This window comes from Convolutriloba macropyga, chromosome 7 (assembly GCF_964194025.1).
Source record: "Convolutriloba macropyga chromosome 7, txConMacr16.3, whole genome shotgun sequence".
Lineage (NCBI taxonomy): Eukaryota > Metazoa > Xenacoelomorpha > Acoela > Convolutidae > Convolutriloba > Convolutriloba macropyga.
Window position 1 is genome coordinate 39,071,567 of NC_134474.1, and position 12,859 is coordinate 39,084,425.

At 37.7% G+C, this 12,859-nt stretch overlaps 2 protein-coding genes across 4 annotated transcripts in view; both read right to left on the minus strand.

Moving 5' to 3' along the window:
- LOC142342272 (type 1 phosphatidylinositol 4,5-bisphosphate 4-phosphatase-like) overlaps positions 1–8,018 on the minus strand; it is a 42,340-nt gene extending 34,322 nt beyond the window's left edge. The window contains exons 1-3 of one of the 2 annotated variants that reach the window (XR_012759163.1): positions 7,610–8,018; positions 4,099–4,466; positions 775–1,609 (exon numbers count right to left, since the gene is read on the minus strand). Coding sequence is in view for 1 of the 2 variants with exons in the window: in XM_075393552.1 (XP_075249667.1) it covers positions 1,061–1,609; positions 4,099–4,466; positions 7,610–7,805 (1,113 nt within the window). In the remaining variant the exon portion in view is untranslated. Of the gene's footprint in view, positions 1–696; positions 1,610–4,098; positions 4,467–7,609 lie in introns of those variants that run through there. The other variant, XM_075393552.1, reaches the window with a different exon arrangement.
- Positions 1–12,859, minus strand: part of LOC142342273 (protein Dr1-like) — a 514,279-nt gene that overhangs the window by 67,567 nt on the left and 433,853 nt on the right. The gene's annotated exons all lie outside the window — the stretch shown is intronic.

A 12,859-nucleotide genomic window follows, 5' to 3' on the forward strand; every position in this document is an offset into this window, starting at 1 on the left:
AGCTGGTCTTCGTTAAATGGCTCGCTAAGTCTATCCCATTCATCAAAGATCTTGTTGAGCTGCCGTAAATTGGAACGCCTCCAGGGACTTGTCTCTTTAGACGCTGCTCGGGTCATTTTGTCGGCAGAGCCGAATAATGTACGTTCGCGATAGCTGTTTACTATGTAAATAATTGATTTAAATATTGAATTCAATGGCTTTTGAATCAAGAGCAATTAGCAGCTAAACAAAGCGACCAAAATTTTATGCGGGAAATTATGTGTGTGCTTACACAACTGAACAAAGATCACCTTTAGGGAACAAATCAAAAGTCATTAGATACGCGATGTTGAGTAATTATATGTTTATACACTAGGAAAGACCCACTAAACAATTTTGAAAATGCTTTCATGTATCACTATCAAAGAAATTTGTTTGTTGTTCTTAATTCATTTAAATAACTGCTATATCTTGTACTCAATTGTTTAATTTCATTAACTTTGTTTTCTTTATATAAAAAATGGTTGAGATAGATTGATATATATTACACCTAAGACTCAATTTTCAAAAAGAAATATGAGTAAAAGAGGGAAGTAGCCTGATATCTTTAGCATAACATGTTGCTGCTTTCAGCATTTAGATTATTCAAGTATATTTTAAAAAACGCTAAATCAATTAAGCTTAATACTTTTATTCAAAAGAGTGGGCATTGAGAAACTAAGTGCAAGCTTCGAATTAAAAAGAATAAGGTTACAAGAAGATTTGTTTGTTTCTGAGATCTAAAAAGGCAATCACAATCAGTTTTTGATGAGAACGAACGTTGGCTAGGGTTAGTTTATACTGTCCACCAATATAGTCGTCGTAAACAACTTCATAGAAACAAAAATGAACCCCTTCTGTATGGCATACCACCATGCTACAGCCAGTAACGAAGAATATTTCAACGATGATAGCTAACCAATTAAAAAAGCTGCCCTCTAAAATTACGCAATCCAATTTTAACTACCATAAAAATGGGAACTTTTCTGAGTGATAAAACGATTCACGTTGAAGTGGAATAATTGTTTATAGTAATCTGTATCTATACATTTTCAGTTTGACTGACTGGAATTGTAACATGGGAGCTTCCAGTGTTCGATCTGCTTCGCCCATACGTAATAGATCTTCTGAATGACGACAGCCGGCGAATGTTAGCACTAAAGGACACACTATGTGTAGTGTCGTGAATGCCTGGATTGGGATCTGCTCCTGGTATATTTGACTCGATAATATTAGAAACTCTAAATCTGATGAAATAAACCAGTTTATATATACACAAGGCTAACGCGATAGCAAACATTGCTCCAAAGATACCTAGTAGGCCTCTTTGCTGTCTCAAATGGTAAAACACGACAAAGCAAACGAAGGTTAAGATGCCAAAAATGATACACAATAGCAGATAGATAAGTAACTTCCTCTTCCGATATAGAGGTCCAATCGAAGACTGTTGTCTGCAGTGAGGACACCTTCCGATTCCAGCCTCGCGTAAGATGTCCATCACGAATGTCTCTGTACAGTGTCCACACACCAATCTATGTCCAGTAGTAGTTTCTCTCCCCGTAGGCGGACGATTGGCGTGTAAATTGATAATCTGAAGAGAACATGGCTGCTCAACTTCAAGTTTTGTGGCTGATTGAAAAGATTAAACATAGCCAGCAGATTGCCGGAATAGCTGCGAAAGAATAGACTTGCGTGACGTATAAGAGATAGAAACAGATACAGATCTAAATTGAAAAAAATTTGACGCCGCTCAAAAAGCTAGCTAAAAAACATTCAGCGATAAATTAATAAAGCTTGATAACATTCATTCCACAGAAGCCTTTTATTAAGGACCTTTAGTGCACATATAAGTTCCTTTGACCTTAAACTAAGTCAAATTAAACTTAAGTTTTAAAAGTCAAAAGTCATTTTATTGAGTGAGTAAGTCACGCATGATCAAAATCTAATCACGCAAACGCCGTTAGTGAGAGGAAGAGGTCATTCAGAACATTTGTCTTTTCAGCTTTGCTGTGTGAACATATGTAAAACGAAAAAAGAGACGACGAAACAAAAAACATAGCAGGACAAGTCCTGAAATACAATTCAAAGCTTTTATTTTTTGAGAAGACAGGATCAACATCAAAAAACAACTGCTATGAACTCAAACTGCTAACTATATTTTTCTATTTCTCATTAGCAACCTATCATTAAATGTCGACGAGTCCACTCACTAATAATATAAACGATAAGCCAAAAATAATCAAAAATCGCAATAAAACTTGCTGAAACTTTTTGAAAATACTTAGTATAAAAGTCACAGAACGCAACAGCTACAGAAGGATACAATTACCAATTAATTGAGTCCTCAATGACCACCGTTGACACCTGTCATCAATGAGATTAAGTGATAAGACAGCAACAAGTAAAACAATAGCAAAACTAAAAAACCAAAAATTTTTAAAAAAAACAAACAAGCGAATAAGTCACAAAAAGTAATAACTATGAACGCAAATGACTTGCTTTTATTGAAGCCTTTTTAGCAACCAATGAGAAGTGTCAATAATGCGACTAAGAGTTAGGACTACAAAATTAAGAAAAACTCACAAAACTAAAAAAAAATTTGAGAATTATTGAAAACAATTAGTGTCAAAGTCATAGAAAGTACTAGCTTTGAACAAAAACGATTAAATCGATAAACTCAACCCCTTTCAGCAGCATAAGAGTCCTGTCCCCAATGAGATTAAATGATAAAACATCAAGAAGTACAATAAATACTTGCAGAAATTTTTGAGAAAAAGTAATGTCAAAGTAATGAAAATCACTAGCTATTACCTGGAGCCATTAATTAAGCTCTTTTATGCCTCATTAGCAACCAATCAGACCTTTCATTGATTATACTAAGCTAAAAGACAACAGATAATTTTAAAAAAAGGGGCAAAATCTAAAATTCACTTAAACTTTATGACAACAAATAGTGGCAAAGTCAAAAAAAGTTTTAGCTGCGCCTTAAAGAACTTAAGCAAAGACAAATAAGCACAATTAGAACACATGTGTACTGTCTTCAAAGCACTGAAGGAGAGGAAACTCGGAAAACATAAGTCAAATTGACGCACCTGAAAAAAAATCATCTAAAAAACCGCCAAATTGTTCAAACACCATTTTCTCACTCCACTTTAAAGGTATTTTCAAAAAAGTCACGCCTCAAACCTACTCGATTTTTCGCTACCTTTACTATTTCAGTGTAACCAAAATCACCACTTTAATTTGACTTCTCACTGACGCGAAAAAGCCGAAAAAAGCGTGAACAGATCTTAGACAGCGCACCAATACAATTCAAATTCCTTGAATTGTAAAAAACCAAGAGCACCGCAATATAGCTCCGCTCAGCTTACAGCTTCGCAGCTATAATTAGTTAATTACCATTTTCTTGTTCAGAATGAACAACATCTTAGTTAATCACGGCAACCAATAAAATGAAATCAAATAATTATTTGATTAGTTGTTCTTTTCATGACCATCAGCTTTCAAATTCAGACAGTTATTTTGAGCTAATTTAAGCTAAATGATTTTTAAATTAGATAAAAACTAACGAGCATCTAAAGTGTAGAAAATCAATAGATCTCATAAATTTCTCAGCAATTGACTTCTTTTAGAGCAAATGAAACAATCGTTGCAAAAAGCGTCACAGAAGTTGGGGCTGTGCACAAAATTAAAATTTTGCTTCTCAAAGCTTTGCATGGGTTTACAAAAAGTTCCACGATCAACTGTTAAGCACTGAAGATTTATAACAATTGTTTGGTTGTCAAGATTTATAAGACCACATATGACTTAGTATGATTACTAAGATGCTTTTTGTTAATAAGGGCATCGTTTTGTCGTTTGTTCACTTTTTGACTAAAAGTATGGTAAGATTTGTTGGTTTGATCTATTCTGCTCTATTTTGAAGCATCAATAATTTTTTTTTCTGATCTTAGTATGATTGCCAAGATTTCATACAAGTCATATATGACTTAATATGGTTTCTAAGAATCATAAATGACTTTGTATGATTGCTAAGAAACAATTATGGTGAGCAACACGGGTCTATTTCTTCAAACTCACTTTTTTGCACTCAGGCCTGGGGCATGCGATTCGCATTGCAGATTGCTTCGCCACGAGTAGGCAATTGCAAGGGCATCTGACAAACTTTTTCCCTGCCGGTGGATCTTTTATTGGTGTTGCCTCTCCGCAGTAAGGGCATTTAACTACGCTTTGATTCAGACGCCCCGTGACCTTGAAATTCTCGAGACAAACTTTGCACATCGTAAAGGAGTCAAATTGCACAGTTTCTTTTGTAAAACGCGGAGGCTTCTCCGCTGGCACAGCCTCAATTGATGGAACCCGGTTGCGAAATCGGGATGAACGCGAGCTGTCTGTTCCAAGCAGGCATACATCGTCATCGAAGTCACTATGTGACGGACATTGTATTCCTAAACAGCTGTAGCTTAAATATTTTTAAACATCGAACTAGGGTATCAAGACTTGGTTCTTTTTCCTCCGATTCAAACATGAACGACGAAGTGGGAAAACTTGGTAGTCTAAATTATAGTTCAGTTCCGACAAACCTAAAACATAGATCGACTAACGTCGGACAACAGGCGGGGCTATTTAATTCAGAGGTTTAGCACACACTTTTGCAATAATTGCTTCAAACTTCTTTCGTGACTAGATTCATTAAGCGGGGCTTAAAATGACACCATTAGAAGTTATTATACACCACACCACTAATGAAATTTGAAGTGATAAAAATTACACCAATTTCGCCGCGCTTTGCATTTGACTTTGAGATCACGCAAAACAAACAGTCAAACAAAAATTTTCCTTGCCGGTTCAATACTGGAAACGACCCGAAGAGTCATGCAACAAATACTCTTAACGAACCCTATCTATTTTAGATATTTCCGAAAAGAAAAACAAAAAAGCAATATACAGTTAGAAACAACCAATTTTTATTGTGGAATGTGAGCAGGTGTGAGGGGGTGTATGTAGGCGGGGGATGAAGGAGGTGGTAAGGCAGGGGGGTAGGTAGGAGGGAATTAGGTAGTTAGAAGAGGTAGGTTTGGGGTGGGCGGCACTGGGGTAGAGTGCAGGTAGGTGGTGGGTGAGGGAATGTAGGCAGTGGGGTTTGATAGATAGGTGGCTGCTCTATAGCTTGGAAAGGTAGGTGCCACTTAAAGGGGATCAAAAATTCTCAAAATGCCATTCCGACTTTGAATATTACAAGCAGTTTCTAATTACTTTACATTGAAACTAAGATACTGTTAAAGTCCAATATTAGCGCAAAGAGAATTCAGCCTTCTAAAACATGACAATGCTCGAAAACAAAAGTAGAAAAGATGACGTCACGAACAAACTTACTTTAGCTGCTCTTTGAGTCGTAAAAAGCCTATGTCTCTACTCGCACAAAAAGAGAACTGGTCGGAAAATAGCCTCCATTGATTCCCATAATTCAATTGGAATTGAAAAAAACTAACTAATTTTACAAAATATTTTTTAAAAGTGCAAGCAATTTTGACTGCATTTTGTAGTTAGATATACTCCTGCTTCTTAATAAAAATAAGTTTGGTTCCTGCGTAATCGCAGTGGAACAGCATTAGGCTACTGCGGCCTGTTCTCAGCTGCCCTTTTTCTTATTATTCCCCACATTTCAGACTGTTCTTTTTGAGCAGCAATGCTCTGTTTTTTTGGTGACTATGAAATGATATGAGGATTGGTATCCATACCCATAAGCATAAGACATTTACCTTGCCTGTTCAAATGGTGCATCTAAAACTGGGCTTTACAGTTTCATCACATTTTGTACAATTTAGGTTGGTCTGCTGAGCAACTTCTTTTAAAAGAACTTTCAGCCGAATGAGAGAAATTTGAAAGTAGCCTAGAACAGAAACAAAGATTTCGTTCACAATCGAAGCGGAAAATTGAGGCAGAGGGAAACAACTTCTTGTCTAGCGAAGAAAAAAATAATCAGAGCACTATAATAGTCCACTGAGAAGATGAGAATGTCTATAAAACAAAAAAAAATGAAAACACAAACTCGAGATATGCATTCACGCACCATAACATGTGAATCTATTTAATGTCTTTGGTAACAAAATCAAGGGAAATAACAAACGAGTAACATCGGACAAACTGCTCTCAAACGGCTGGCGTGGGGCTAACTTTGGTTTTGGTAGCTACCCTAACCTTCAGCAGGCTGGCCTCAAGGGGTGCAGAGTGAGGACCAGGTAATGAGAGGAGTGTCCAAGCCATTAAAAATGGTCTTTTACAGCGTGAAATTACGTCTAATCGGCAGAATAAGTGGGACGAGGTATATAGGGGTGTCTAAGTATGCAAAAAATCACATCACTTCATTAATTTCAGTCTCCATAGCAGTTTCGGTGAATTTTGAATATTTAGAAACTGGTAAGGGTATTAGAGAATTGCTCAGCAGCGTAATGCCCACAAGCTTTACCAGTTATTCCTTTCTTTAAAGTTAAGAATTCGATGGTCGAGGAAACAAACGAGAGCACGAAACATTGCATCAAAAGAAAAACAGGACTAATATCATAGCTACAAACTTCCTTTGACCGCAATTATACAAAAACAATACTCAACCAACAAAACAAAAACGCAAATCATTCCTCTAATATTACTTCTCACTACCATCAAAATATCGAAAGATCCATGAAAAAGACGGCTCTCCAATAAAAAATCGAACTCTCTTAAATGCATAAAACGTTAATCTGATTTATAATAGCCTCCAGCAATTACTTCCGGCAATTAAATTTAGAAGATAGCATTTTTTTGTTACTAAAGACGAGTGCACTTAAGTTCCGAGAAAACTAACATTATTTTTTTAAAAAAAACTTTTTCAAATGAAACTATTAACGAACCAGAAATTAAATTTTCAGAACATTGCAAAAACAATGCTTTGATGTTCGTGAGCTGAATCCTAATAACCTATTGTAACCTTGCACATTTCTTTTGTGGGCTACAACTGATGGGAGTGGGGCCATAGATCCGCACCTAACTTTTTTTGATCAACATGTTGGTGCCCGAAATCTTACTTAAATTCTGGGGGAACTTATACAAGCCTATAGCAAGGACCAGTTCCGCAACCTCCACGTGGGGCCCCCTGGGTAACTACCGCTAACTCAGAGGAAATTAGCGACGCGGACAGTCTGAGCCCTGAACAAGCTACCTTGGATTTATAACAAACTAGTTCAACAATTCCTTGCCAGTCCGATTAACATCATTGCCAAAGCTAGCACTGTAAATCTGTCGTGAAGGCTCACACCCGTTGAAAACGTACCAAGGCAACTACAATACGGAGGAACTTATTTGACCGTACCGCTCGAAGGAAAATGAGCTCAAGAGGATGCCGAAATATATTTTCATCGCAGTTCAGTGGTGAACCAAGCGAAATCCTGAAAGGCACCGGTCATCTCATAAGTGTTCTCATCGGTGACAGCCACTACCTGCGAACCGGCTGGAAAATTAAAGAAGGCGAGGATACTCAGTTAATCAACAGGGCAAAGACAGAAGGGGCTAACACCGAAACCATACTCGTGATTTCATGAACACGCTAGTATACCTAGAGCAGAGCTATTGATCCCGTCGTCCTCACAAGAATCGTCATCTTCATCTCCAAGTAACCATGATTTACAGGCTTGTTCGTAATCAGGTGGCGGTTCCGGTGAAGCTGAGGTTCGTGATGATTGACGTGTTACAGTTAGTTCTGCGTTCGATTGCAGAGGGTCTGTTAAATTTGGTTCATGATCCGGCTCCATGGCCACTCTGATTTTCTACCCAGTCATTCTAAAAATACAAGGCAACGCTCTAGAAAGATAACTTTTACTTTTCGGGTGCTTAATTATTCACAAAGGAAACAACAATTCAGTAAATGTTGGCTGTCATCAACTGATGCCCAGTTGATTATTTGCCATGAATATTTTATGTGTACTATTTTGCATCTCTGCTAATTTGACATGGTTAACAAAAATTCAAGCAATTAAGCATCAAAAACAACATCAGAAATTATCAAGAACTGTCGATCTCATGAAAACTCGAAACTGATTAATTTTTTTATAACAAAATAAAGGGGGGTTTGCTCTTAAGCCGCGTAAGACAATCCAATGGATGAGAAGTGCCCCCCACTATAGGACATCACTGCATCGTATATAATTATAACGACAAGGCACTATAGCTCTTTTAGAGCTGCGTCAAAAGAATTTCTATTTAAGCTAATTCGTTATGAATCTAGTCTCCCCTCCCGCACTATGGCACTGCAGGAACTTCTAATAAACCATTGTACTCCATTATAAGGCGGTCAATGTAACATTGGCTATGACAAAAGTTGAGAGACAATTATCTTTTTAAAAACTACTGACACAAGCAATGTTAGGTCCCCACATCGTGGCCGAGCAGTTGTTTAGTAGCCCTAATACTCAAATAATGAGTTATATAGCAAATAACTGGGGAAAGGTTTGGAAATAATTGGTTTTGCAATAATTGGCAATCAATTGATTACAATTATTGAGTGGTGACTCTAATTTTAAAACTAATATTGATTGGAAAACACAATTAATGGCCCATCAATGGGAAAGAGAAAAATATAACTCTCCTAGGTTAAAAACTGGAACTAGACAAAAAAAATCCCGGATTGAGAGCTGCTGTCAGAGATCTTTTAAAAAAAAACAACCAACGTCGGGCGAAATGCTCTCGAACGACCCGTGCACGATTGGCTAAGTCAGTAGCTAGCCACGGTTTAATGAGGCTACCCTAATTTGAAGAGCGTCAGCTGAGCGCAACGGGTAGGGTGGCTGTGTGACCACAACGCGGGATGAATTGGGGGCAGAGTGGATTTAATTTCTGAGAACCGCCCTTCACACCATAAGTATAAGTCTCCGAAACAGTTTCTGTAAATCGCACAATTGGCGACTAGTGAGCTGAAAGGCTTTAAGAGAACTGAATGCCCACTGGGTGGTACCTCTTTATCGCATTTCTGATGGCGAAAACTCAAATGGTTCCGTTGAAAAATCGGTCATGCGAAAAATGGCATTAAAAAGCACTAAAATAATTGCTAAGAACTTTTTGAGAGCAATTAATAATGGTTTCCGAAACAGTGCTAGCTAAGTCATTTATGATACGACATTTCAACTATAATTCAGCGTTAAGGAGTGCAATATAAAACGACACCATGCCACATAACCGCAGCTGGAGTGCGGCATCAACAAAAAACTTAACGAAAGAGCGAGTGAGAGGGAGAGAATAAAGAGGGAGCGAAATAGAACTGAACAACAGAAGGCAAGAAACCACAATCGACAGAGAGAGAGAGAGAGCGAGAGCGAGAGAACTGAATTTCCAGTTTGAGATTTGACTCTACAACTTCTAGTTTTCTAGCCTTGTTAGTAACAAAATCATATAAAGTGAAAAGTGTAAAATTAAAAAAATTCTGGATTTTGCAGTGATAAAAAGTTCGAAACCATTTGTTGTCTTTCGAACTTGTTGTGTCATGTAGTCCATCTGCCAAATCCGTTGAACAGCAATGATTGTTAAACTAAGTGAAGGACAACATTTTTCAAAATTATTCAAAAACAACCGCAATTTATAAAAAGGAAACGCAATCAACTGCCCAAAAAATGGAGAAAACTGAAAAAAATTATCTTTTTCAGTGCTCTCAAACGATCGATGCGCGGTTGGCTCCGTCAGTTGCTAGCTACGGTTTATGGAGATTAGCTTTATTTGAGGAGCGTCAACTGAGCTCAACGAGTATTGTGGCTGCGTGACCACAACGTGGGGTGGGTCTGGGGCAACGTTTGTAGGTGTTCTATGAATGCTCGGGTCGCCTACGGCCTGAGCCTTGGGGCCTGGTGTGCGGAAGTTTAGTGTCTATTTGGTGGTGGTGTGGATGGAGATCAGTTTTTAAGAACTCTCCTTCACACCATAATTATATGTCTCCAGAACAGTTTCTGTTAATCACATACTTGGCGACTAACGACCTGAAAAGATTTAGGAGAACTTAATACAAACTGGACGCTACTTCTTCACCTTTTTTTTGAGTTTGAAAGCTCAAATGGGTCCCTAAAAAAATTGGCCATGCGGAAAATGGCATAGAAAAACAACAGGATGATTATAATTGCTAAGAACATCTTGTGAGAGCAGTTAACAATGACTTTCTAAAAAGCGCTAGTTAAATCATATATGATAAAAGATTTGAACTATAAAATACCATATAAGAACTTATAATGAACCTTTGTACCCCATTACTAAGTTCAATAATCAAATCAATCTCTGAAATTTTCTTAAGGCGGCCCATGTAACATTGGCTATGACAAAAATTGAGAGACAATTATCTTTTTAAAAAACTACTGACACAAGCTATGTTAGGTTCCCACATTATCCTGGCCGAGCAGTTGTTTAGTAGCTCTAATGCTCAAATAATGAGTTATATAGCAAATAACTGGGGAAAGGTTCGGAAATAATTGGTTTTGCAATAATTGCCAATCAATTGATTGTAATTTTTGAGTGTCGACTTTAATTTAAAAACTAAAATTGATTGCATAAACACATTTAATGCTCCATCAATCGGAAAGAGAAAAATATAACTCTCTAAGGTTAAAAACTGGAACTGGACAAAAAAATTCCGGATTGAGAGTTGCTGTCAGAGATCTTTTAAAAATAAACCACCAACGTCGGGCGAAATGCTCTCGAACGACCCGTGCACGATTGGCTATGTCAGTAGCTAGCCACGGTTTAATGAGGCTACCCTAATTTGAAGAGCGTCAGTTGAGCGCAACGGGTAGGGTTGCTGTGTGACCACAACGTGGGGTGGGTTGGGGGCAACGGTGGAAGGCCATATTTGATTGAACTGGGCCCCTACGGCCTGAAAGATGTTCAAGGGTGGGGTTTTGTGGGGTTCAATTTAGGGGAAGGGTGGATAGGGGATCAATTTCTGAGAACCACCCATCACACCATAAGTATAAGTCTCCGAAACAGTTTCTGTGAATCGCACAATTGTCGCAACTAGTGATCTGAAAAGATTTAAGAGAATTTAATAACCACTGGTCGCTACCTCTTTCTCGCATTTCTGAAGGCGGAAATTAAACTGAATTCATCGACAAAATGGTCAACTGAAAAATGGTATAAAAACAAACAGGACTAAAATAATTGCTCAGAACTGTTTGAGAGCAATTAATAACGATTTCCGAAACAGTGCTAGTTAAGTCATTTAGGATAGGACATTTCAAACTATAATTCAACGTTGAAGAGTGTATTATATAACAACATTATGCCACATAACAGCATCCGGAGTGCAGCATCAACAAAAAATTTAACGAAAAAGAGAGTGAGAGGGAGAATAGAGAGTGAGCGAGGTAAAACTTGAACAAGTGAACGATAAAAACCACAATCGACAGAGAGCGAAAGAGAGAAAGAGAGAGAGAGAGAGAGAGCGCGCTAAGAAATTTCCCGTATGAGATTGGATTCTACAATTTATAGTTTTCTAGCCTTGTTTTTAGCGAAATTATATAATACGAAAAGTGTTAAATAAAAAAAGTTCTAGATTTCGCAGTGAAAAAACGTTCGTAACCATTTGATCTCTCTTGAACTGTGTCATATAATCCATCTGCAAACTCCATTGGTCAGTAATAATTTTTTTGAACTCAGTAAGGGACGAAAATGTTCAAAATTATACAAAAACGACTGCAAATTGTATCAAAACTTTGCAATCAACCTCCCAAAAATTGTAAAAAATTGGAAAAATAATCTCTTCTTTAGTTCTCTCAAACGATCGGCGCGCAGTTGGCTCCGTCAGTAGCTAGCTGCGGTTTATGGAGGCTAGCTTTATTTGAAGAGCATTAGCTGAGCGCAACGAATATTGTGGCAGTTTGACCACAACGTGGTGTGGGTTGGGGCAGCGGTGGAAGGGGATCTTTGACTGCTCGGGTCGCCTACGGCCTGAACAATTAGGAGCCATGGGGCCTGGTGTGCTGAAGTTTAGTGTCTATTTGGGGGAAAAGTGGATGGGGTATCAGTTTTTAAGAACTTTCTTCACATCATAAGTATAAGTCTCCAGAACAGTTTCTGTTAATAGCATACTTGGCGACTAACAACCTGAAAGGATTTAGGAGAACTTAATACAAACTGGACGCTACTTCTTCACCTTTTTTTTGAGTTTGAAAGCTCAAATGGGTCCGTATAAAAAATGGTCATGCCGAAAATGGCATAGAAAAACAACAGGATGATTATAATTGCTAAGAACATCTTCTGAGAGCAATTAACAATGACTTTCTAAAAAGCGCTAGTGAAATCATATATGATAACAGATTTGAACTATAATAAACAATATAAGAACTTATAATAAACCATTGTACTCCATCATTAGGTTCAATATTCAAATCAACCTCTGAAAATTTCTTGAGGCGGCCGAGCAGTTGTTTAGTAGCCCTTATGCTGAAATAATGAGTTATATAGCGAATAACTGGGGAAAGGTTTGGAATTATTTGGTTTTGCAATAATTGGCAATCAATTGATTACAATTATTGAGTGGTAACTCTAATCTAAAAACTAAAATTGATTGGAAAAACACCATTAATGTCCCATCAATGGGAAAGAGAAAAAAATAACTCTCCTAGGTTAAGACTCGAACTAGACAAAAAGTTCCCGGATTGAGAGGTGCTGTCAGAGATCTTTTAAGAATAACCAACCAACGTCGGCGAAATGCTCTCAAACGACCCGTGCACGATTGGCTAAGTCAGTAGCTAGCCACGGTTTAATGAGGCTACTCTAATTTGAAGAGAGTCAGCTGAGCGCAACGGGTAGGGTGGCTGTGTGACCACAACGT